The following is a 27,100-nucleotide window of genomic DNA, read 5'->3' as shown; positions in this document are numbered from 1 at the left end:
GACTCCGGCTGGGTCGGATTTTTTGGGCACGATCTAAGCTCTATTCTCTTTTGGTGAAGCTGTTATATTAATACCATTTTAACGGGCATTAAATTGTTGTTTTTGTCCATTATTTTGTTTTATATACATATTTCTTTTGAGTGTGGCTTGGTTTGTTAAATTTCATCCCCAGACGCGTTTTTCCGCTTTTTTCAGTATTACAAGTTTTAGTAATTTTCTTTGGTTGTGTGGAGAATTTCGTTTTATTTTTTTGAAATTCGTTAGATTATATTTTTGTCAACATTTTGGGTTTATTTTCGTTTGTTATTTTTTGTTATTTTTCTAATAATAATAGTAAATGCATAATTGATTTCCTTTTTTTGACGGGCGAATAATAAAAAGTAACGTGATAGTTACTTTTACTGGTAACTAATTACTTTTATAGTGGAGTAACTCCGTTAGTAACTCAGTTACTTTTTTGGAGAAGTAACGAGTAACTATAACTAATTACTTTTTCAAAGTAACGTGCCCAACACTGTTTATATATAAGGAGAAGTACAGTCCTCTAATAATCCTGACTAACCAGTAATTATTATTTCAGCCAGCTGATGCTGCGAATATCCTTAAACAGTTTTAGTCCTGCCCTTTTTCATTTCGTCTAAAAATAATTTAAATACTGAAAATATCAAGTGTTAATTTGATTTTATTTACTTAGATTTTCGTTTCTGAAGAAGAGAGGTCAGTTATTTTATACTAGAGCTTATAGATAGGGCTTGCCTTGCATAGTCAGGGTGCATTCCAAATGCACTCCTGCCATCAACGCTAAGCATAGTTTCGTTTGGAGAGAAATGCTACAACACCGATGCAGTTGAAATTCTATTCTTTTTCAGTAAATGAAGCAACATCACAGATTACTAATCATGAGAGAAAATATAGACTTTGGGACACTGGATTGTAAAAATGGATGCCTTACCCGTTGAAAGTCTTGCTCACTCTTGAAACCTTGCGCTGCGTTCCAAGTAGCTGCCCGCAGATGTGCCGGATTAAAATCGGCGCGGCCAAATAAGAAAATCGGCCGATGCCGATTGATAAAAAAATAACAAAAATCGGCCGATTAAATCGGCTGGCCGATCGATCGGTCGGCCTCTAATAAAGTTATCCAAAAGCAGTGTGTAAGACTGGTGGAGGAGAACATGATGCCAAGATGCATGAAAAAAAACTGTGATTAAAAACCAGGATTATTCCACAAAATTTCTGAACTCTTAAAACGTTATGAATATGAACTTGTTTTCTTTGCATTATTTGAGGTCTGAAAGCTCTGCATCTTTTTTGTTATTTCAGCCATTTCTCATTTTCTGTAAATAAATGCTCTAAATGAGAATATTTATATTTGGAATTTGGGAGAAATGTTGTCTGTAGTTTATAGAATAAAACAACAATGTTCATTTTACTCAAACATAAACCTATAAATAGCAAAATCAGAGAAACTGATTCATATGCAGAATTCTAACAATCCAACCTGCAGATATCTGCTCTGAATGTTTATCAGATCATCCAAACACTGACTGAAGTGTGATTCTCATGATTAAAGGAACTTTTATTTTGAAAACTTTATACAAAATAATCCACATTTGTAATGTTACAGATTTTTTTTAAACTTGCACAAACAAATAAGCATAAGTTATATTCTAGACATGTTATTTCTCTGTCCAAACTTGTACTGTCACGTTTATAAGGTTTTACAGATGTACGTCTGTACTCCACCTCACTGGAACTGTAATGATTAATTCATTTTAATTCATTAATTGAAGTTGTGATTGTCAGTTTGACTGATTCAGAATTACAGACATATTTTTTTAACATATAGTCCCTTCATATAGTTATTGCCTTAACAGTACAGCTGCTGATTTGATATAAAGTTTGATATAAAACTTGATGCGTCTCTTGAATTAAATTCTAAAATACGGCAAAATACTGAGCAGTTAAAATATTCCAACGATGTGTAACACTGGCAGCTTCATAACAATCTTCATAATAATCTTCTTATAATTACACAGTTATAAAGGTATGATGTGTTACTCTGTGTTGAATGTGTTCTAGATAAATCTGAGTCAAAAAAAAAGGTTACTGTCATTATTTTAGTAAACTTTAAATCATGCATCTGTAACCTTATACTGATCTGTTTTAAAAGTCATATAAAAGCTGAGATCCACATCTTCTTATTGCTTCATTTCCAGCATGTGTAGAAAATACAGCTCGTCCTGATCCGGCTGAAGTTAAACCTTCTTCCTGCAGTAACTCTTTACATTATTCCTGTTGAGAGAGAAGCGTGTGTTAATCAGTGCAACAATAAATATAAATAAACACAATTTAGACTTTTATCCAATTATCAAACATAGAAAATACACTGTTAGTTAATTGGCAAGGGGTTAAAGTAAAATAAGCATTTCTAACATGATGTTTAGTTATATTTATTACAATTAGCTGGTCGTTTTCAATCAATCAATTTTCACTTGAGTGTGACCTCAATCATTTACAATGTTGCAGAGCATTAACAACATCAAAGGGATTGAACACATTTAATAATAATTTAGAAATCATAAAAAATAAAAAAAAATAAAAGAAGTACGAATCTAAAAATAAAAATATATATGTAAAACAGAAAATTATAAAATACCATTAAAAAAACTAATTTGACACAAAAAGTAAAAAATGTATAAAATAAGTAAGCAAATAGAAAGATAGTTTTAATAAAACAATAAAACCAAAAATCAACTAAAACTATAATTAAAATTGATTACAGTGGGCCTAAAATTAATTTGATAAACATTTCTTAAAGCAATGTTGACACTCAATCTTTAATAATAGAATGTGTGTCAAATCTTTAGATTACTGAATTAACTCTGAGCTGATTTGTTAGCTCAAAATAGCTTTTCGATTACAAATTTCCATGACTTTTCCAAAACTCTGTGTATTTTTATTTTTCCAAAACTGGAAATTGCTATTATTAAATTCCATGACTTTTCCTTAAATATGTATATTTCTATTGAAAAATAGGCGCTATAAGCTCCTTTAGCTCCTCTAACCCCCCAGTTTGCCTTACAGTACTAAAGTTACTGCTTCATTACTCCACTTGGTGGCGCTATAATCTAAAAATGAATAGGGTTAATAAACCTGCAGTGAAGAATATTGGTTGTTAAATAGTGTAAAACTGAAACACCAATAAATCCCTAATAGACACATTTTACTTTGTGTTTAAAGGATTGTATTGCAGAAGCTCCCAGGTTGTGGAGCACTTTTCTGTTTATTATGGTCAACTAATTCCATACGTGTTTAATATATGCATTTTGATGTCTTCAGTTTTAATCTACAGTGTAAAAAATATTTTTAAAAAAATAAAACACTGAAAACAGTGTCCAAACTTACTCTATGGAGCTGTACTGACTGGTATTGTGTAACACAAAAGAAAACAATGATATATCGCAATATTTTTTCATATTCATAAAGTTTTAAGAGTTCAGTAATCAATATTTGGTGGAATAATCCTGGTTTTTAATCACAGTTTTTTTTTTCATGCATCTTGGCATCATGTTCTCCTCCACCAGTCTTACACACTGCTTTTGGATAACTTTATGCTGCTTTACTCCTGGTGCAAAAATTCAAGCAGTTTTTCATTTGGTTAAATTAAAGAAACTCATAATTTTTAAGTGGTTTAAGTGGCTATTTCATACTTAATTTTGGTGTGGCTGTTTCGATGCCATTGTTTCAATAACAATTAAAAATTAATAAAAAAAAAAACTTTAAGGAGCAACTTGCATGTGTTCTTTTTTTATTTTTACTACATTGCAAAGTATCAAATCTGGACTCTGTTTCAGCACAATCATACTCAAAATCAAATGACGACTCGGACTGGGGGACAATAAAATGTAATCGGGACATCCCTCATATGTTTTTCTAAACAATACTTACTGTGTCAGGCCTGTAATTATGTTATTGATGCATTGTTGTGTTAACATTCTGACACATGTTTGCGTTTTCCTCGCAAAGGCCTTGAAAAACTGAGTCTTCATTACATAAAAAAAAAAATAATAATCATGATCTTAATTATGATTAATAACAAAATTGATGTTGTATATTTAAAAAAAAGATATGCATATTTAAATGGGAATTATGTATATTGCTATTGAGTACTTGTTTATTTTGTGCAAAAAATTGTTGTTTCACTAACAATTAAAAATGAATACAAAAAAAACTTAAGGAACAACTTGCATGTGTTCTTTTTTATTTTTACTGCAATGCAAAAGTATATGATCGGGACTCTTGTTTCGGCACAATCATGCTCATCCCTCAATCATACTCACTCATTTTTTTCTAAACAATACTTATTATTGTGACTTACTGTGACAGGCCTGTAATTATGTTATTGATGCATTGTTGTGTTCACATTCTGACACATGCTCTGCGTTTTCCTTGAGAAGGCCTTAAAAAACTGAACAGCAGAACCACAACATTCACAGCGTCTCTCTCTCTTTCCCTCTCTCTCTCTTTCCCTCTTTCTCTCTTTCCCTCTCTCTCTCTTTCCCTCTCTCTCTCTCTCTCTCTCTCTCTCTCAAACAGCTCTGAACGCTTTTATCAGTTTTCTGAGCCAAAACATTTTTTTTCCTCTTCAGAAACTTTCCCCTCAGACTCACTGGCTCTGCCTGACAAAAGGATCTCTTTTACTCCCCCCCCCTCGCCCCCCCCCCCGTCCCCCTGCCCCGTAACAGCTGCTTCTTAGTGCCGTATTCAGAAAGAGTGATGATCAGTGTTTTTTTTTCCAAAGTGTTTTTTTAGAACAGATGGCTTATGGAGAACTGGGGCGCGGGCCAGGCCGGCGCTGGGGAATGTGCCAATTCCTGCAGTGAGTGAGTTCTGCTGGTTCCAGCTCGCGTGCCTTCACCCTGCCCTCTGCCCTGAGTGGCGCCAGCAGGACTTCCCAGCTAGCGTTGCAAACATCTGGTGTCTGGGACTGCTGGGGGGGGGGCGGGAGGGGGTTTAGCAGGGGGGCGGGGGCGGGGGGGGGCGCTCGCTAGTTTCCTTCTGAAAGAGCCGTCCCACCACAGCACAGCACATTAACTCACAGGAGCAGAAAAGCAACTTCATCTGCAGCTCTGCAGCCTGTTTTTCAGGAGACCGTCTGCAGGAATCACAACGTTTCTGAACACAAATACTGTATATGTATGTGTATATTTATTTACAGACAGATACTATTTACACTAAGTGTGTATATACAGCAATATCACTCAGTTTACTACTTTAATTATCCCTTAATAAAATAATTACTTTTAGTTAGATAATTAGCCGCCTAACCCTCATGTTATGTTGTTTTGAAGTTCCAGGAAGTTGAAGATCCAGGAAAAACAGTTAAAAGTATTTTTACAGTATTAAACTTCAACATACAGCTCTGGACAAAAACATAAGAGACAACTTAAATACAAATGATGAGTTTCTTTGATTTTACCAAATTAAAACCTCTGGAATATAATCAAGAGGAAGATGGATGATCACAAACCATCAAACCACCAAACTGAACTGCTTGAATTTTTACACCAGGAGTAAAGCAGCATAAAGTTATCCAAAAGCAGTGTGTAAGACTGGTGGAGGAGAACATGATGCCAAGATGCATGAAAAAAACTGTGATTAAAAACCAGGATTATTCCACCAAATATTGATTATTTCTGAACTCTTAAAACTTTATGAATATGAACTTGTTTTCTTTGCATTATTTGAGGTCTGAAAGCTCTGCATCTTTTTTGTTATTTCAGTCATTTCTCATTTTCTGTAAATAAATGCTCTAAATGAGAATATTTTTATTTGTAATTTGGGAGAAATGTTGTCTGTAGTTTATAGAATAAAACAACAATGTTCATTTTACTCAAATATAAACCTATAAATAGCTATAAGTATTTGCATTAATCTGTATTACGTTTAATTCATTCATTTATTTAATTTATTTCATTATGATTACAAGAATTATTGTTACAAATAATTAATTTGATTACGCTATCAAGCTTAAGTTTCATTAAGTCTTTATTTATTTTGATATGAGAGCTTCTGCAGGGTGGTAGGAGTGAGCTATTGAGGTAAAACCTGTATTATTACTGTACAGTAGCAATATGCACAGGAAGCAGGGATGGCAGAAATAACTGCTGACTAATCGAATAACTGACTACTAAAATAATCATTAGTTGCAGCCCTATTTGAAACCCCTCTGAACAAAACTGTCATTCCTAAAGCTGTTTTTAAATCTCTACGATTAATCAGAATCAGGAACAGATGTACTAATTTAGCTTTAGATCTATTCTGTTTATGAATAAAATCTTTTTATATTAGACATTACTATAATCAGAATTAATGTTTTTAGCTTTTAAAATATTAAAAACAGTACCAGTTGAAAGTCTGGACACACCTTCTCATTCAATGTTTTTCTTTATTTCTGTATTTAATGTATTTTCTAGATTGTAGATTAATATTAAAGACATGAAAACGATTGCGGGACACATCTGTAATTGTGTAGTAAAGAGTATAAAAGTGTTTTTCCTCCACATTAATCTCCTGATCTAAACCTGATGAACTGAGATTAAGGTGATTTGAGGTGATTTAATTGGGATGAGCTGGAGCTTCACAGCGTGTAGGAAAAGCGGCAGCTATTGTTCAGCACCTCCAGGAACTCCTTCCTTCAAGATGCTGAGAAAACTATTCCAGGTGACTCTCCCTCATGAAGATACTGAGATTAAAATCTCACCAAGTCTCACCAGTCTGCAGATCTGAACTCAAACACACATCTGATACTTATTTAGAAGAATCTAAAGTAGAAAATAAACAGATTCTGATTTATTATTACAAATAATTCTGCACATGTTCCTGTAAAGCTTTAATATATAGTCTTCAATATTGAATTTACAATGGAACACATTGAATAAGGGAGACGAGGTGTGTCCAGACTTTTCACTGGTACTGTATATAGTATTAATGCACCACTGCTATAATAAGTGGTAAATATCTATTTCTAATAATATTAGCCGTGATGTTACGACTGTTACCAGCCCGATAATAAAACTTAAAATAACACTGTTAAAAGCCTCCAGCATGACGTCAGTGTTTAGTGCTCTTTAGTGATATTATCAGAAATAGGTCTCCTACTATAAGACCCCCCATCTATTCACCTTTCTTTTCTTGGACCGGCCCTCGGCCTGCAGGGTTCTGGTGCACTGCTCCACGCACTCTCTGAAGCTCATGTTGCTGTGGTCGGGTGTGTAGTCCAGGTCTGCAAGCTGAGCCAGGGACAGGATATAGTTGCAGGCTATTCTTAATATAGCCAGCTTAGAGAGCTTCTGCCCATAGGAGTAGCAGGGCACCTGAAGACACAGAGAATAACACAGAGGTAAATAGTGTTAAATGGCATAATTATAACAGATTACTAACAGTGGGTATTGGAAATATGCAATAATTAATGTAAAATGTGAATAAAAGTTGCTTTAAAAATGGGAACCAGCAAACCTGAGGTCCTGATGGCTAATAATAGTGGGTGCAGGTGAATTATGGGAGTTATAGTGAGGGCTGATTGATAGTGGGCGCAGGTGAATTATTGCAGTTGTAGTGAGTGCTAATAAAAGTGGATGCAGGTGAATTATGGGAGATGTAGTGAGCGCTGATAATAGTGGGCGCATGTGAATTATAATAGTTGCAGTGAGGACTGATTGATAGTGGGTGCGGGTGAATTATGGGAGTTGTAGTTAGAGCTGATTGATAGTGGGCGCAGGTGAATTATTGCAGTTGTAGTGAGTGCTAATAAAAGTGAATGCAAGTGAATTATGGGAGATGTAGTGAGCGCTGATAATAGTGGGTGCAGGTGAATTATAATAGTTGTAGTGAGGACTGATTGATAGTGGGTGCGGGTGAATTATGGGAGTTGTAGTTAGAGCTGATTGATAGTGGGTGCAGGTGAATTATGGGAGTTGTAGTTAAAGCTGATTGATAGTGGGTGCAGGTGAATTATGGGAGTTGTAGTGAAGGCTGATAATAGTGGGTGCAGGTGAATTATGGGAGTTGTAGTTAGAGCTGATTGATAGTGGGTGCAGGTGAATTATGGGAGTTGTAGTGAAGGCTGATAATAGTGGGTGCAGGTGAATTATGGGAGTTGTAGTTAGAGCTGATTGATAGTGGGTGCAGGTGAATTATGGGAGTTGTAGTGAAGGCTGATAATAGTAAGTGTAGGTGAATTATGGGAGTTATAGTGAGGGCTGATAATAGTGGGTGCAGGTGAATTATGGGAGTTGTAGTGAGGGCTGATAATATTGGGTGCAAGTGAATTATGGGAGTTGTAGTGAGGGCTGATAATAGTGGGTGCAGGTGAATTGTGGGAGTTGTAGTGAGGGCTGATAATATTGGGTGCAGGTGAATTATGGGAGTTGTTGTGAGGGCTGATAATAGTGGGTGCAGGTGAATTATGGGAGTTGTAGTGAGGGCTGATAATATTGGGTGCAGGTGAATTATGGGAGTTAAGGTGAGGTCTGATAGTGTGACATGGGGCATGCAAAATGTCAAATAACATTTGGTATGTTACTATGTTTCTATATATTTGTGGACATCACTTCTAATAAATGCACAAAGTGCCAAAAGAATAAGACCCCCTGGAGCAGGTAGACACACATGAATCAGTTTTCTTCTTTTCTAATGCCAGACGTGGGTTAGAGGGGTATGAAGCCCCAGTATTAAGCTGTGGAGCAGTAGACCTGTGTTCTCTGGAATTATGGAGCTCGGTCCAATACTTGTGGATGGGATGAGTCGAGGTTTGATCACTACAATAATTCAACATCCTGACCTCACTTAGCTCTTGTCCCTGAATGTAATCAAATCCACACAGTATTGTGAATCCAGAATCTAGAAGAAAGTCTTCTCTGGACAGTACAGACAGTCACTCCAACAAAAGCAGAATAAACTCTTTATAATACCCTTAATATTGGAAGGAACAATGAATGAGCAGCTGTCCCAATACTTCTGTCAGTATACTGTATCAATAGTGAATATGGAACTGAAAAAGCAGGCCTACTTCAGCCTTTTGGAAAAAACTTACCAAAGTTCTGGCTGGGTTTTAAAGTCTGTGCCACAAAGCAACTAATTTACCTGAACCAATTCTAAATCTAACTAAAATCTAACTAAAAGCCTGGTTAAGGTGGAATATTTAACCAAAAATATGCATTCTTTTGACCTAGTGTTGATTTACGTTTTTACACTATTATGCCACAGAAAAAAGAACATTTAAAAGGAATAATACAAAATGTTTGTATGTAAATGTCTGGCAGCAACTGTATACAAATGGATCCCTGTCCAAATTTCATACATTGTCATTTTGTCTAATAAAGAAATAGTAAGCACAGCTTTTATAGCATACAACACATTTTTAGGCTAATAGTAATGCTTTATTAATATGGAAAAATCAGGTAATTTGGCATCGCCAACTAAGTTGTTCATTGACTGCTATTAGGAACTGGCAGCTAAAATTTCCAAACTTTAAACATCTGACTCTCTGACTCTGAACCTTTGAAGGGTTTGAAGGGTGGTGCACTAACATTATCTTTATGCAAGGATCATAAGAAGAAATCCTAACCATACAAACAGAGTGTAGTCTTATGACAAAAAGGCAATGTTAGCTAATGATGAGGTTTTGACAACATTGTGACAGTGTTGTTTCTAAAACATATAGACTCAATTTCCCATACAAGGATTAAGCCTACTGCCCAAATAATGCAAATTTAGACCTTATTATAGCAATGTTCTAAGAAAACAGTCAACGTTGTGACAACAGAAATTCAAAGTTAAGAAGGATTATTCCTCTTCTGTGGAATAATCCTCATAGTGACTCATTTTCAGATATGTTATTTTGTTTGTGACACAGTGAGGGTAACATCACATATGTGATATATATCCCAGGAAACATCTAAGGAAGTATCCAGAATGCAATCAAGTAACAGATGTGTAAATTTTGCATAGACTGTAAATGTCAGCTGTATGTAACTTTGGACCTGGAACACTGTGAAGCTGCTCTGGGACAACATTCACTGTAAAAAGTGCAATATAAATACATTTGAATTGTGAAATTACATTAAACAGATGAACAGATGCTTACTGCAAAAAATGTGTACTGGTTATTAATAATGACTTCATAAGGTAAAGCGTAACTAGCAGAGAAGTGATCTGCAACATAAATTCATTTAGACCTATTGGGGTTTAAAATACTAACAGCAGAGTGACAGCACTAAAATAACAACACAGAAAGTCACTGGAAGGTTTGTAAGAAAGTGTTCTGTAGGTGCTTCATAAAATACGCTTCAAGCTTTCCTAATATAGTTTATTTAGAGGTGTCATAATTTGCTGAGAAATATATTGATATATTCAAAACTACAACAAAACAACTCTATCATACTATAGCGATGTAATTCCAGTGAAAACCATTGACAGCTACACTCAACAGGTATTTACTGTTCATTCTTCGAGAAAATGTTTAGTTTTGTTTGGTTTATGTCTTGCCTAAAATTTTAAATTCAGTCTAAAGCCTATTGAGATAAGAGTATTTTACTCATATTGCAAATTCCCAGCTCAAAGATTGCAAAGGTTATCATATTCTAATGGGACGAGATGACAGTGTAGAGATGACAACTTGCATTAGAGATCACAATGATCTCATTTTAATGGATTAATTTTGGAGTAGGATGTTGGAAGGGGATGCACAACCAACATGGAAACCAATGTATGAATATATAAGCATGCATTTCTTTATAATATGTTAAATATATTTTAAATACAATGATTAATTTTAAACTTATTTTAAACTATTACAAACAACTGCTGTACAAATCTAGCTGGTACATTAAACATTAAATGTTAAAAAGTAAGACGTTAAAACAATTTTGCCATTTCAATGTTGGTTCAACAACAATAATGATCTATCTATCTATCTATCTATCTATCTATCTATCTATCTATCTATCTATCTATCTATCTGCCTGTCTGTCTGTCTGTCTGTATCTTAGTATGACGTTGATTAAAAGTTGAAATGTCAGCAGACTTTGCAGGTATAAAAGTTACTGAAAGTTTTGTAAAAGTTGTGTGAAAGTTAGTGTAACTTACCTGTTTCCTCAGAGCCTCGAAAGCTGCACTGATGTTAAAAAGTAAGACGTTAAAACAATTTTGCCATTTCAATGTTGGTTCAACAACAATAATGATCTATCTATCTATCTATCTATCTATCTATCTATCTATCTATCTATCTATCTATCTATCTGCCTGTCTGTCTGTCTGTCTGTATCTTAGTATGACGTTGATTAAAAGTTGAAATGTCAGCAGACTTTGCAGGTATAAAAGTTACTGAAAGTTTTGTAAAAGTTGTGTGAAAGTTAGTGTAACTTACCTGTTTCCTCAGAGCCTCGAAAGCTGCACTGATGGTGTGCACGCGGGTCCTCTCCCGTGCATTAGCCAGTAGTCTGCGGGTCTGCTGGATGGCTTTGATCTCTGTAACGGCGCCGGACGGTTCCCCCAGCCGTTTCCGCGGAGAGTCCAGAGAGTCAGCGCGCGAGCCCGCGGACAGACATCTCTCAGAACGTTTATATACAACATCTTTACACAGCACGCGCTCGCTCTGATACACGGTATCCGGTGGAGACGGCTGGTCGGTGCTGTGTTTTGATTCCGTTACAGTCCCCGTTACCGTTGACACGGTTCCGTTAGCGATCCGGATCTGATCCGGGGCTCCGGTTATAAACCCGGGCGGGAGAAGGTGCTGAGCGCGCGGCGGAGCGAGAGCAAAGTCCGGTAACGTTCTCCCGCAGAGATTCCCGTAGACCTCCTCGAGCAGTCGCCCCGTCGGGTCGGGCAGAGTCGGGGAGTCGGGTCTGTCCCTCTCCTCGGTCTCGCGCTTACTAACCGAGCCCCGGACTTTCCGTTTGAACTTCTTGTGTCCCTCTGTTGGACTGTACTGATCCGGGATCACGTGAGGGTTCTTCATGTCCGATGACCCGAAACAGCCCGTCCGGAACCAGACCGCTGTCCTACCGACTCCAATAACGGGAGAACCGGCCACTGATTACCCCGCTGCTCCGGAGCCCCAGCGGACTGCACCGTAAACAGCTCCGGTTTACGGGTGGTTACGTGGTGTTACGGGGTGGTTAGGTGGTGTGAGGTCGCGAGCTGCGGCTCCCGTGAGTCTCGAGACCTTCTGCTGCCAGACAGACATCAGCTGCAGCTTCTGTACTGAACCATCCCACTGCATAACCCTGCTCTGATACACTCCAGCCTGCAGGAGAGAGAGAGAGAGGGAGAGAGAGAGAGAGAAAGCAAGGGAAAGAGAGAGAGGGATGGAGCAAGAGAGAAAAAAGTAAGAAAGAGAAAGCAAGAGAAAGAGAGTTAGAAAGCAACAGAGAAAGCGAGAGAAAGAGAGTGAGAGGTGAGAATCAGAGAGAGAGAGAGAGAGAGAGAGAGAGAGAGAATCAAAGAGAGAGAGAAACTTAGTGAGGGAGAGAAGAGACTGCCTCACAATAAAACAGATTTTTCTTTCAGAAAGATAGGTAGAGAGTGGGCTGCCACTATAATCAGATCTCTGGTTCGAATCCCAGTCATGCAGCTTGCCATCGGCTTGCTTATTCTAAGTCTGTAGATGAAGCTCTCTCCCCTCATTACTCCAAGGGTGAAGTGAATCAGCAAACGGTGTCTGTGAGCTGATGTATAGGTAACCGAAAAGAGGCGGATTCTGACTTCACATTTATGGCAAGAAAGTGAGGGAGAGAGAAAGCAAGAAACTTAAGGACAGGAGTCACAGAGACAAGACAGATAATTAAAAGAAGAAAATGGGGGGGGGGGTGTAAAAAAAATCTGTAAGTCACTGTACAATCATAATTATGTCCATGCGACTTCTAATATTTCCCATTTTTTTATTAATAATATATTTTACTGTAGTTGATTAAAACATGTTTATCAGAATAAATTAACCCTGCTACATGTACAGCAAGGATACTTTTATATTTACAAAAATAGGATTGGGATGCAACAGAAAGGCTAAGAGACAGCTTTTCTACAGAAATAACTAAGTTATATAATTTTAGAGACAAAGTAGGTAATGTGTAGTACCCTACACATTTTATTTTAAAAAGTAAAATCTTAACCAAAAAGCTTGGAAATATCCAAAGCTTAAAATTTTGGAAATAGGAGGAAAGATGTCTAATACAAACTACAAGCTAGCAAGCTAATTACATTACTAACATGACTTAAAATATTAACTTAGCCTAGCTTAGCTAGTTCTCCATGAAAATCCTGAAGACTTATGTTAGCATCTTTAGCTAACCTAGTTAGGCTAGTTAGTTAGCTAGCTGAAATGTTACAGTAAAGCTTTTTGCCACAGTTGTCTAAAGGTAATTTATTTAACCCTTCAAAATCAAAAATATTAAGTTAGATCCCACATATTACCAGCAGCAACTCAAAAAACGAGCATTTATTATCGGTAAATATGTTTAAAAAAAAAAATTCTCTTTACCTCAGAGCCTCAGACTGCATGTGGACTTCCCGCGTCTCCGTCACGTGATCTCCCGCGCAAATATAACATTAGTCACTACTGCCAACTTTCACCAAAATTCACCATTAATCCAAAATAAAGCACTAATATCTCAATTTAGCCTCCACCATAAAAAATTCTAACAAAAAATGTCCACCAAAAATATCACCATTAATCCAACGTATAACACCAATATCTCAATTTAGCCATTAAAAACAATTAATTCTAATAAAAAAAAACTTTCACCAAAATTCACCATTAATCCAAAATAAAGCACTAATATCTCAATTTATCCCTCAACCACAATAAATTCTAATAAAAAAATATAATTTATCAACATTAATTTGCTATCTAGGTCTTAAATGTACTAAAATTAAAGTTCCTTTTTTTTTACAATTTACAACCTGGGTCAAAAATGGATTGCATTTATTTCCAGTTTAATTAATTAATCTTTTGGAATCAATTTATTTTATCTTTGAATATTCCAACTATTACTAGTCTTTAATTTCATTTTCATGAAATATTTTATATTACTACATTGAATTTACACCCAAAATCATGATCAATTCATCCAAGTGTGATATAACATACTAATAAACCTAATACTAATAATTATATTAAATAATTATTTTCAAGTAGTTACTTTAGCAGTAAGCAGGGCCAAACACTTGACATTTAGTATTTGCAACATGTTTGTCATTTTATCGCACACATACTGTCAGGTACATATTCACACAAACCAAAGCAGAGTCACAATACAGTTAGCTGCCTGATTACAAACTGCATGATTATACAACATTCATATTAAAATATTAATATTAATATATTAATATGTTAAATATATTATTATTTTAAATATTAATATTAAAAGAAATGAGCCTTCCTAACCCTTTCATGAAAATGTAGTGATTAGAAGAATAGATTTTTTCATGAACAATGTAGGAAGTAGAAGTAGAAAGTATTGGAAAAGTGACAGAAATACATAAGTTACCAGTACCAGTACCTTATCAATACCAGACCCAGAAGATATAGTAGTAAGTAGGGTATAGTAGTAAGTACAGCCTGTTTTGCACAGTTGCTCTATGTGTTTAAATAAAATGGTTAAAAAAGTCTAATTCATAAATGTGCCTTTTTTAGACTTTTACTACCAACTGAGGCCTGAGAGTCAGCATTATAATCAGCAACTCTCTGCTAAGTCAAGTTAATACTCTTTATAATTGTTTAAATATTTGAAAATAAATGTAATCAATGGCCACAAGGTATAAGCAGGGTATAAAGGGACTGAGAATGAAGTGTTGACAATAATTAGGAAATGGAAGTTCAGGGGAACTGTGGAGGTCAAGATGAGATCTGAAGATCAGGAAATCTCTCAGAGAGAAAAATAGATAAAAAAACACCACTTCAGTGTAACACTTTCCCAAAGCAAAGACTGCTGCTTACATATTTTATTGTAAGGGAATTAAATGTATAATATGATTATATGCCAATAGTTGCTGTGACTGGAGAACATCCTTGCAGAATCCATCCGTTCTCAAAGACTAACACGGGCCTTGGTGCATTACCTTCACATGCTGGTTTCGGTTTCTGCAAAATGGAAAAATAATATAAATATATACATAAATATACGCACATATAAAATATAGTTATTCATTAACTACCTTAAATGCACATATGTACATAAATATAGTGATTTATTTGTCATTTATAAATTCATTCACTCTGCATTGTGACTTACCTATTCTCCAAACAGAGAACACACTCAGTAGAGTAGGTAATGCCATCGTCACCACACACCGGGTCAAACTCACGGGTACACTTCAAATCCCGATATTTCACACAGTCAGGCTGAAATTAATAATAGTGGAGGAAAAATTCATTTATGCATGCTGAAATTCATTTAAAACATTTATTTTAGTCAGTTTATGAGTCGATAGCATCTACTTAACAATGCAAATGTTGAAAAGAATATTTACTATATTGATTTTATACTAACTAAAGTTAGTAATATAATTGAGTTACCTCTCTGGGCTGTGGAGTTTGAGCTGCTTCTGTAAAAACTGCAAATTAAACATTAACAACATTATTAAATATTTAACTAGTTCATTTTTCCCTTGACATTATTCTTATTTCTTTATATACACTTTATATTCAGTCTCTGATCTGGACAGGTGTGTACACTGACGTAAGTAAGGCTGTTTATTCGTGGGAAATGACCTGGATGCACACCTGTTCCACCTTACCTTAGAATTTGACTTATACTTCCTTTATTGTCATTCTTAATACACATGTGTACGCAGAACGAAATTTCGTTGCAATTATTCGCCCGCAAAAACATATATAAATATATATATACATATATAAATATGAATATATAAATATATATACATATAAATACATACATATACACATATACATCTAAACATACATATGCACCCATACATACACATATCAATGTGTTACGTAAGTATGTAAGTAAATATAGCAAAAATATATGGAAATATTGCAGCATAAATATCAAATATAGGTATATCATATAGATACATAATGTACATAAATATACATGACTCTAAGGTAGTAGCATAAATGTCTATAATTAAAGTGACTTGTGAAATTAGAAATATGTAAAAGTAAATAACTAAAACTCAGTTTGGCATATGGCTCAGAGTTTTCTTAAATTTACCAGACAATATATATTAAACATAAATTAATCTCAAAGAAAATAACTTAAATCAGGATATAAGGAGGATTACACTTCACCAGCTGTATACATTAATATAAGCTAAGAGTTTATTTAAATAGAGGTAACAGGAAACACCTGCTGTAACCTGCATTAAGAACTCAATAAATCAGCCAATAAAGAAATGATATATTATGTTTTATATCATACCCAGAATTTCAGAACTCACCAGAAAGGTAAAGCAGAACACAAACCCAGATCAGAGCAGCCATCTTCATCCTCATCTTCATCCTCATCCTCACTCTCTCAGACTGTGGGATTCAGCAGGTGTAAAGTTCTAGTTTCACTGAACTCCTGAGTCATAACTCCTCCCCCTCATACAATCATTAACATCATGTTTCACTCCTTTAAACATTTTATCATCTCCTACAATATTTAATTATTTTCATTATTTAATCCATGATTTAATCTGTTCTTATTGCATTTTATTATGATTTAATCTTTTTTTTATATTCTTATTTAACCCTTTCAGTCCTGAATTATCTCCAGTTATGGGAAAAAATATAAAATTGCTGTTTTCTGTCTGTAATGCACAGAAAAGAAGTCTTATTAACATTGCATTCCATGTGCTTAAACTGTAACCTCTTTAAAGAATAAGCTGAAAACACATCTGTTTACCTGCTCTGCTTTGCATGTTACTAGTTATTTTTTATTTCTTGTATTACTTTTTGTTCTTATTTTTCATTACTTTAATATTCTTTAAATTATAATGTCTAGTAATTTTATTTTAACATTATTCTGTATTAATGTCTTAAATGTATTTCTTATACTCCAATTTTATTCATTTTAATTCAGTTAGAAATGTTTTTTTTGTCTAGCTATGACAGCACTTGTATTCTAATTAAATTAATTTAATTAGTTATTTTTTTCTTCTTTTTTTAAAATATATTGTTTAAATCATGTTTTATCCACACTCTAAGAAAAGTAAGTACAGATTTGTACTTAAAAGGGTACAAAGCTTGTTGCTGGGGCTGTACTTTATATTGAGGTACAAAAAAGTACCTTTCAGTGAAAGTCCTTTTTGTACCCATGGTTTTTGTGCCAGTAAATATTATAAAGATTATAAACATTATCATCAACTAAATATGGCTCAAAAACTTGATGATCCAAAATTGTCTGGCTTTAAAATAAAAAATGTGCAATTTAAATATATATTGTTTATTAGTGCAGTGATACAAAATACTGAATGTACCTTTTGACTGGTTAAATGGTACAAATTTGTACTTATTGCTGTTGCTTTGTACTTCAGAGGGAACAAATCTAACCCTTTAAAGACCAATATTGTACTATTGAGGGTACAATTATGAAGAGAGTACCTTTGAGTACAAAAAAGTACTTTTATCGTACCTCTGTTTTTTAGAGTGCATGCTTTATTCTTAGTTTATTTTATTTCCATTTTTATTGTTATTCTAATAGTGTTGCATTTTACTGTACAACCCTGTATCAGTATAATGACAATACATTGAATTGAATTACTTTAATATTCTTTAAATTATAATGTCTTGTAATTTTCTTTTAACATTGTTCCGTATTTATGTCTTAAATTTATTTCTTATATTCTTATAATTCTGTTAGAAATGTTTTTTTCTAGCTGTAACAGCATTTTTATTCTAATTAAATAATTTAATTTGTTATTTTTCCTTTGTTTTAAATATATTGTTTAAATCAATTTAAAATAAATAAATTGTATCCATGCTTTATTCTTATTTTATTTCCATTTTTATTGTTATTCTCTTACGTGTTTATGCTATATAAATAAACCTACCTTGCCTTGCATAATCATCCCTAAACAGTAAAAAAAAACATTGATTACTTAAAAATCACATTAAATTAGTAAAAATTGCTGTAATTTTGGCTCTGTTGGCTCTAGTACTACTGTTTTTCCAGTGTTTTTTCAGTGTAGTGGGCGTGGCCAACCTACTGTTTTAATTGGTTTATAAACTTGGTGAATGGCTGGTTCATGGTCTGTTCTGATGGACAACAGCTCTTAAATAGTGTTAATAGTGTTTTATGTGCAACAAAACATTTAAAAAATACAAAATTGTCCATTGTAATGGATGCAGAGTTAAATTGTTTAATTCATGGATTTTGTATATCCATTATATTTTTACTCTCTATTTTAACTGTTTGTACTGTAAATCACTTTGATCTTCATACCTAATGTACGAAAGGAGCTATATAAATAACGTGTATTATCATCAACTGTATTAACTGTTATACATTGTCTATTATTATTTATATTTTTGTAATTCAGTCTGTGTTTATATGTGTGTGAGAAAATTCCCTGGAATCTGCTGTAGTACCTGTAGCTTATATTTATAACAAAACTCAGCACACAGGCGTAAAGGTGTTCAAGTGAATGTTAAAATAAATATGTATAGCTAAAAAAAACACAATATAAATATATAATTAGATTAGGCTGAAAATATATTTTATGTTTATTAAAACTTAAGAAACATTAATGACAGAAAAGAAGCGCGTTTCTTCCCCCTGGTGGTCTATCTGTGCACTGCATGCACTACAAAAGTTCAAACAGGATTCTAGGGCTAAAATTGAGTAAATTGAGAAAATTATTTGCTAACGAAAGTATAAAAATTGAACTTTAGTATAATCATGTTTTTTTTTTGGATGGAATGTTTAATGGGGCTCTTTTATTAAATGCTTGAAATCAGGGTTTTCTCCTGCTCTCATCATGAGAGGATTTTTCAATCTAGGTGGAACAAACAAACATTGAGTCTGATTGTGGCGCTTTATTAAAAACAAAAACAACATCATTAATATATCTACAAATATTTATTTTATAATTACTGGATGCATTTTAGTGTTTGAGTTCTTTTAAGAAACATCAGCTTTAGATTGATAAAATATTATATTATATAAATTGTATTAGTGGTGTCAATCACTTACATCAGAGAGAGAGAGCGAGCGAGAGAGAAAGAGAGACAGTCAGAGAGAGAGAGAGAGAGAGAGACAGAAAGAAAGAGAGAGAGACAGAAAAAAGAGAGAGATAGAGAGAGAGCGAGAGACAGAGAAAGAAGAGAGAGAGAGCGAGAGACAGAAAGAAAAAGAGAGAGAGCGAGAGACAGAGAAAGAAGAGAGAGAGAGCGAGAGACAGAGAAAGAAGAGAGAGAGCGAGAGACAGAGAAAGAAGAGAGAGAGCGAGAGACAGAGAAAGAAAGAAGAGAGAGAGCGAGAGACAAAGAAAGAAGAGAGAGAGCGAGAGACAGAGAAAGAAAAAGAGAGAGAGCGAGAGACAAAGAAAGAAGAGAGAGAGCGAGAGACAGAGAAAGAAAGAGCATACGGCCAGGAATGTTGTCAGGCCCAGGAGCTTTCCGAGCATTGATCCTGCTGAATGCTCTCCTCACACTGTCTGGGGACAGCGTCAGCACCTGGTCACCAGGAGGAAGGATGGATTTCTGGGCGGGTGTGTTGTTGAGTGGCTCGAACCTTGCGAAGAACCCATTCAGGTCGTTCAGCAGAGATGTGTCGCTGTCGCAGGTCTGTGGATGGGGTTTGTAGCCTGTGATAGACTGGATACCCTGCCACAGGTTCTGTGTGTCTCTGCTGTCACTGAAGCGTTGGGATATCTTCTTGGAGTACTGCCTCTTAGCTTTCCTGATCCCGCGGGACAGGTTGGCCCTGGCTGTCCTCAGGCCTGCCTGGTCACCTGTTCTGAAGGCTGCATTTCTAAGCCTTCAGGAGCTTGTGGACCTCTCCTGTCAGCCATGGTTTCTGATTCGCTCGAACAGTGACGGTCACTTGGTGATGTATGCAGAGACAGTTTCTGTGTACTCCTGAATGTCTGTGGAGTTGTTGTGGGTGGCAGCCTCTCTGAACATATTCCAGTCTGTTGTGCTGAAACAGTCCTGAAGTGCCTCTGAGGAACCCTCTGGCCACACTCGTACCTGCTTAAGAACTGGTTTGGTGACTTTAACCAGTGGTCTGTAAGCTGGCATTAGCATAATGGTGAGGTGATCAGAGGCTCCCAGGTGGGGGAGGGGGGAGGCTCGGTAGGCTCCTCTGTGTGTAGTAAAGACCTGGTCCAATGTGTTGTTACCCCTGGTTGGAAAGTCTATGTGTTTAAAAAGTCCAGAAAACACCACACAGAGGACGGTTGGGGCCACTTTCTTTCTAGATCCTGATTGGTTCAGTCCACTGTCTATATTGAAGATGGGCCAATGGGCCGCAACCTCTAAATTGTGGGCCGGTCTCTTCGAAAAAAAGGAAGAAAAAAAAATCAGCTTCGGCCCCTGAGGACTGTCGGCCCACCGGGAAATTACCCAGTACACCAGATTACCAGTCCAGCCCTGAGAGTACTTTCACTCAACATGTTCCCTTAATATCTGATGAGACACCCTGATCATTTTATTATTTAATATTATATATATTATATATATTATTATATATTGGTCCTTTAAGCACTGGAAGAGGCACTGGGAAAATCTCCTTTTAAATCACATTTCTCTGGAAAGAATAAAAGCTATAGAAATGAATCAAAACATCATTTTTATTACATCATAGACCCCTTTCATCAAAAGCCTGTTGTAATGTCATAGTTGCTGTGACTGGAGAACATCCTCGCAGAATCCATCAGTTCTCAAAGACAAACACGGGCCTTGGTGCATTACCTTCACATGCTGGTTTCGGTTTCTGCAGAATAAAAATAATAATATTTAAATATATACATAAATATACGCACATATAAAATATAGTTATTCATTAACTACCTTAAATGCACATATGTACATAAATATAGTGATTTATTTGTCATTTATAAATTCATTCACTCTGCATTGTGACTTACCTATTCTCCAAACAGAGAACACACTCAGTAGAGTAGGTAATGCCATCGTCACCACACACCGGGTCAAACTCACGGGTACACTTCAAATCCCGATATTTCACACAGTCAGGCTGAAATTAATAATAGTGGAGGAAAAATTCATTTATGCATGCTGAAATTCATTTAAAACATTTATTTTAGTCAGTTTATGCGTTGATAGCATCTACTAAACAATGCAAATGTTGAAAAGAATATTTACTATATTGATTTTTTTAATGCTAAAGTTAGTAATATAATTGAGTTACCTCTCTGGGCTGTGGAGTTTGAGTTGCTTCTGTAAAAACTGCAAATGAAACATTAACAACATTAATAAATATTTAACTAGTTCATTTTTCCCTCAACATTAACTCAATAGTCCTTAAATGACATATCATAACAGAGCATTCTGAATGTGTCACTTCACAGCATGTAAATGTGTGACCCTGTTTAAAAATTCTAGCATGATTGGTTAGTGCTGAAAACAAGTACAGTCCTCTCTCTCAGACTCTGGCTGCTGATGGAGAAACAGCAGCATGACCTACTGTACTCTCTCTCTCTCTCTCTCTCTCTCTCTCAGACTCTGGCTGCTGATGGAGAAACAGCAGCATGACCTACTGTACTCTCTCTCTCTCTCTCTCTCTCTCTCTCAGACTCTGGCTGCTGATGGAGAAACAGCATTGCCTACTGTCCTCTCTCTCTCTCTCTCTCTCTCTCTCTCTCAGACTCCAGCTGCTGATGGAGAAGCAGCATGGCCTACTGTCCTCTCTCTCTCTCTCTCTCTCTCTCTCTCTGACTCCAGCTGCTGATGGAGAAGCAGCATGGCCTACTGTCCTCTCTCTCTCTCTCTCTCTCTCTCTCTCTCTCTCTTTCTCTCTCTCTCTCTTTCTTTCTCTCTCTCTCTCTCTCTCTCTCTCTCTCTCTCTCTCTCTCTCTCTCTCTCTCTCTCTCTCTCAGACTCCGGCTGCTGATGGAGAAACAGCATGACCTACTGTACTCTTTCTCTCAGACTCAGTAATGCCGACTAGTGATGCTGCACTGATTGGCTGCAGTTGGAAAAGAGGCGGAGTCTGACTTTACATGTATGGGAGGAGGCGTGTCGGGAGTGTTATGAGTGGGTGGGGTAATTGGCCTTTCAAATTGTAGAGAAATAAAACGATAAATAAATAAAATACATTATTGTGGCGTGTACTGCATGTTACTTTTGGATTTTAACCTTAAAATATTTACAGAAGAAGTCATGTGACCTCTTTATGACAGTAAGTGTGTAGATTGTAGATGTAGATGTAGATTGTAGATGGTTAAAAAACTTATATATTATTACAGTTGAAACAATGATATCAAGTTTACTGTTTTAGCACAAATTACAGCTAAATTAATTAATTATGAGCTTCAAAAAAAGGTACAGGAATATTAGAGTCAGAACCACCAGACTGAGCAACAGCTTTTTCCCATGGGCTGTGAAACTGCTGATCCCAGCAACACTAACTACAACCTAAACTATGCACATATATATCCTACATGGTAAATGTTTGCTCCAGCACAGAGACTGTATGCACTTTGCACTGTTATCATTTCACATGTTTACACCCTGCACTTTAATCTACGTGCCCTACCTCTACTTATTATACACACATATAGACTATACATTATATAATGTACCGCTGTCCCTACTGTACTTTAACCTTACCTAAACAGTTCCTCATCACACATAAATATATGCACATAAACATACTAATATCTTTATGTAATTACACACTCACTGATCTGGACAGGTGTGTACACTGAGGTAAGTAAGTAAGGCTGTTTATTCGTTGGAAATGATCTGAATTCACACCTGTTCCACTTTACCTGCTGCCACCACCAGTTCACACTCTCCAACCAGACAATATATATTAAACATAAATTAATCTTAAAGAAAATAACTTAAATCAGGATATGAGGAGGATTACACTTCACCAGCTGTATACATTAATGTAAACGAAGAGTTTATCTGAATAGAGGTAACAGGAAACACCTGCTGTAACCTGCATTAAGAACTCAATAAATCAGCCAATAAAAAACTAAATTGAAACCTTTAGAATTTCCATGTTTAGTGTTCATGTTTAACATGTTTCCCATGATTTACAGAGCTCTAAAGGTTATTTTTTCTCTTTTTAATGTTTTATATCATACCCAGAATTTCAGAACTCACCAGAAAGGTAAAGCAGAACACAAACCCAGATCAGAGCAGCCATCCTCATCCTCATCTTCATCCTCATCCTCACTCTCTCAGACTGTGGGATTCAGCAGGTGTAAAGTTCTAGTTTCACTGAACTCCTGAGTCATAACTCCTCCCCCTCATACAATCATTAACATCATGTTTCACTCCTTTAAACATTTTATCATCTCCTACACTTTTGTATTTATTTCATTATTTAATATGTTCTTATTGCTTTCTATTACACACTGGAAAAAAAAACTAAATCTTAGCCAGTGAAATGTTTCTACATTTAGGGCAATAAATCTTATTTTCTTCTCTGATGAGACTTTTTGTATTACTAAGCATTGTGTGTAAGTGTTATTATTGTGATTATTTTGCTTATTTTAGGGATAATAACTGCTGCAAAATCCTCTTTCTACAAAAGGAAACTGGAAGAATCAGCATCTGACCCTCGCAAACTCTTCACCATCTTCTCATCTCTTCTAAACCCTCCCACTCCTCAACCTCCCACAACCCTCTCCCCGGATGATTTTGTCAACTCCTTTGAGGAGAAAGTAGCAAATATCCGCCAATCCTTTCCCCCTGCCTCTACCCTTCCCACCAAGCTCTATCTTCCACATTCTACCTCTCTGTCTCAATTCTCTCTGCTTTCCACAGATGAAATCCTTCATCTTCTACATTCTAACAATCCAACCACTTGCCCACTTGACCCTTTACCATCTTCCCTCTTTCAGACAATTGCTCCTGACCTCCTTCCGTTCATCACTCACATCATTAACACCTCTCTATCATCTGGTCATGTTCCATCAACTTTTAAGACTGCCAGAGTGGTTCCTATCTTGAAGAAACCAACTCTAGACAGCTTGGACGTTGGCAACTACAGGCCAGTTTCTCTCCTCTCTTTCCTTTCCAAAGTCCTTGAGCGTGCTGTCTACAACCAACTTTCTCTCTTTCTCACTCAGAACAATCTTCAGGATCCAAACCAGTCTGGCTTCAAACCTGCACATTCTACTGAAACTGCCCTCATTGCAGTTACAGAGAAGCTTCATGCAGCAAAAGCTACTAACCTGTCATCTGTTCTGATTCTGCTTGATCTCTCTGCTGCTTTCGACACGGTCAACCACAGCATTCTCCTTTCCATCCTCACCAGCCTTGGAATCACTGGCTCTGCATGGCAGTGGTTTGCATCGTACCTGGAGGACCGTTCCTACCAGGTAACTTGGCAAGGGGCAACATCTGCTCCATGCAGACTCTCCACTGGGGTTCCACAAGGCTCGGTGCTTGGTCCTCTTCTTTTCTCACTCTATACTCGCTCTCTGGGTGAAATAATATCTTCTCATGGATTCTCATACCACTGCTATGCTGATGACACCCAACTAATCCTTTCATTTCCTCCTTCCGACACTCAGGTTTCATCCCGCATCTCAGCATGTCTCAATGATGTCTCGATGTGGATGAGTTCTCATCACCTAAAACTCAACCCCAGCAAGACTGACCTTCTGTTCATCCCAGGAACTACAAGCCCTCACAACAATCTCTCCATCTCTTTCGAGAACTCACTGGTCACTCCATCGGCAGAAGCAAGAAGCCTCGGTGTAGTAATGGATGACCAGTTATCGTTCTCGAGCCATATTGCAAATCTGACTCGGTCATGCAGATTTCTCCTGTACAACATCCGAAGAATTCGACCGTTTCTGTCTCAGGATGCCACTCAGGTGCTTGTGCAGTCTCTTGTCATCTCAAGACTTGACTACTGCAACTCTCTACTGGCTGGTCTTCCACTGCGAGCCACCAAACCACTACAGTTAATTCAGAACGCGGCAGCACGACTCGTCTTCAATCTTCCGAAGTTCAGTCATGTGACTCCTTTGCTGCGTTCCCTCCACTGGCTTCCTGTTGCCGCCCGCATCCGATTCAAAACCCTGACGCTGGCCTACAAGGCAAAAAACGGACCAGCACCTTCATACTTGATGGCGATGGTCAAAGCCAGATCTGAACCAAGAGCTCTTAGAGCTTCCAGTACGGCTCGGCTCGAACCTCCATCACTCAAAACACACAGAAAACAGACATCCAGACTCTTCTCTGTGCTGCAGCAAGGTGGTGGAATGAACTTCCACTGGATGTCAGAACAGCAGAGTCACTCACGGTCTTCAAACGTCGACTGAAGACACATCTTTTCAAAGAGTTCCTAAACTAAAAAAACTAAAAAACTAAACTAAACTAAAAAAACTAAAAAAAAAAAAAAAAAAAAAAAAAAAAAGGTTCCTAGGGTTCTTAACATGATTAAGTTCTATGTATCTCTTGATCCTAGTCTACAAACTAGCTTTGGATATCTTAAGTAACTTTGAAGCACTGTTGTAAGTCGCTCTGGATAAGGGCGTCTGCTAAATACCATAAATGTAAATGTAAATGTAAATGTAAATAATTATCTTATTCATTCTTACTTAGAATTTGTACCTTATTTTAAGTCATTTGAACTCAAAAGAAGCACAATCAAGCAGCAATCAAGTTATTCTGATTCTTGTGTCCAAAACAGTGACTTTATTGCTTGATTTAGGTGTTACTTCACTCAATTTGAGACTTTGCCATTGCTTTTTGTAAGAAATCTTACTAAGAAAATTCTGCTTATCCTATTGGCAGATTTAGTTTTTGCTTAATATACATATATTTGTCTTCATTTGCATATAGTTTGTTTAGTTTTTGCCAATGTATTTTTTGCAGTGTATGATTATGATTCTAATTTAAATCGTTTATTTAGTACAGGGGTGTCCAAACTACGGCCTGCGGGCCATTTGCGGCCCGTATCCTTTTTTGGAGCGGCCCGCGAGGTATTTTAGAAATAGAATGAAAGTTGGCCCGCTGTTAAGCAGGTTTTTATAATGTGAGATTCAAAGTTTGAACGCTAGGTGTCAGAAACGGGCCAAAGAGTCTAAAAGCGGAGAGAGTGCGCATTTCTAGCGCAGAAAAACGGGCCAAAGAGTCTAAAAGTTGCCGTAATTAAGGAGTTTTATATTAAGAGACATCATGAAATGAAACATCAATTTAAAAAATCTTAGTTTACACAACACTGTCAAAGATAAAGATAATAAGTCAAGTAAAATGGTGTGTAAATGTATTATTTAAAGTGGTATATTTCATTATTTGTTTTATTACAGAGTCTGTGGCCCCGTGACTTCAAATATATTTCTCTTTCTGGCCCCCAACAAAAAAAGTTTGGACACCCCTGACTTAGACTGTTTAATTCCTGGATTTTGTATATCCATTATCTTTTTACTTTCTATTTTAACAGTTTTTACCGTAAAGCACTTTAAGCCGCATATAATGAACTGCTATATAAATACTTTGCATTATTATCAATTGTATTAACTGTTATAAATTGTCTATTTTTATTTATATTTTTGTTATTCAGTCTGTGTTTATATGTGTGTGAGAAAATTCCCTGGAATCTGGTAGTACCTGTAGGTTATATCTATAACAAAACTCAACACACAGGCGTAAAGGTGTTCTAGTTAAAGATATGTAAAGCTAAATAAAGTATATAAATGATATAAATATAACATATATACGTTTCTGCCCCCTGGTGGTCCATCTGTGCACTAGCTAAAACTGAGTAAATTATTTGATAAATAATAGAAGTATGCCTATTAATAATTTTAATTACATACAGTATGCATATACAGTTGAAGTAAAATAAAATAACATATCACAGTTTGCTCCACAGTCCTGCATTTAGACCAGTAAACCCTTTCTGTAGCGACACAGAGTAAGCGTTCTTGCTGT

General features: G+C 36.1%; 3 protein-coding genes across 5 annotated transcripts in view; 1 reads left to right on the top strand and 2 right to left on the bottom strand.

The window, feature by feature from the left end:
• Positions 1-27,100, top strand: part of tmem129 (transmembrane protein 129, E3 ubiquitin protein ligase) — a 203,309-nt gene that overhangs the window by 48,377 nt on the left and 127,832 nt on the right. The window lies entirely within an intron of this gene.
• Positions 1,556-13,637, bottom strand: atoh8 (atonal bHLH transcription factor 8). The gene is made up of 4 exons (XM_022683621.2): positions 13,544-13,637; positions 11,429-12,310; positions 7,185-7,376; positions 1,556-2,292 (listed from the first exon to the last, which is right to left on the bottom strand). Exons 2-4 carry the CDS (start codon positions 12,020-12,022, stop codon positions 2,287-2,289), a joined length of 792 nt encoding a protein of 263 aa, XP_022539342.1. The 5' UTR covers positions 12,023-12,310; positions 13,544-13,637; the 3' UTR covers positions 1,556-2,286.
• Positions 14,992-23,393, bottom strand: si:ch211-195b11.3 (uncharacterized protein LOC100334344 homolog). Of its 2 annotated transcripts, none has more exons than XM_049484151.1 (4): positions 23,312-23,393; positions 15,581-15,618; positions 15,297-15,406; positions 14,992-15,145 (listed from the first exon to the last, which is right to left on the bottom strand). In XM_049484151.1, the coding sequence occupies exons 1-4, from the start codon at positions 23,376-23,378 to the stop codon at positions 15,100-15,102; spliced, it is 261 nt and encodes an 86-aa protein (XP_049340108.1). In that variant the 5' UTR covers positions 23,379-23,393; the 3' UTR covers positions 14,992-15,099. The 2 variants fall into 2 exon arrangements, with proteins under 2 accessions (XP_049340108.1, XP_007236539.2); XM_007236477.4 differs by lacking the exon at positions 23,312-23,393 and adding an exon at positions 16,468-16,591.

This window comes from Astyanax mexicanus, chromosome 10, assembly GCF_023375975.1.
Source record: "Astyanax mexicanus isolate ESR-SI-001 chromosome 10, AstMex3_surface, whole genome shotgun sequence".
Classification (NCBI taxonomy): Eukaryota; Metazoa; Chordata; class Actinopteri; order Characiformes; family Acestrorhamphidae; genus Astyanax; species Astyanax mexicanus.
This window is presented reverse-complemented; position numbering and strand designations above follow the sequence as displayed.

What these genes read in the sequence shown, in the direction of transcription:
- si:ch211-195b11.3 (XM_049484151.1), bottom strand. Translation starts at nt 23,378, where the DNA reads ATGAGGATGAAGATGAGGATGAGGATGGCTGCTCTGATCTGGGTTTGT. An exon ending in TGTTCTGCTTTACCTTTCTG is followed by an intron (nt 15,619 to 23,311) that starts GTGAGTTCTGAA and finishes TTTAATTTGCAG; the next exon opens with TTTTTACAGAAGCAGCTCAA. An exon ending in AAACTCCACAGCCCAGAGAG is followed by an intron (nt 15,407 to 15,580) that starts GTAACTCAATTA and finishes TATTAATTTCAG; the next exon opens with CCTGACTGTGTGAAATATCG.
- atoh8 (XM_022683621.2), bottom strand. Translation starts at nt 12,022, where the DNA reads ATGAAGAACCCTCACGTGATCCCGGATCAGTACAGTCCAACAGAGGGA. An exon ending in TCGAGGCTCTGAGGAAACAG is followed by an intron (nt 7,377 to 11,428) that starts GTAAGTTACACT and finishes CTGTGTCTTCAG; the next exon opens with GTGCCCTGCTACTCCTATGG.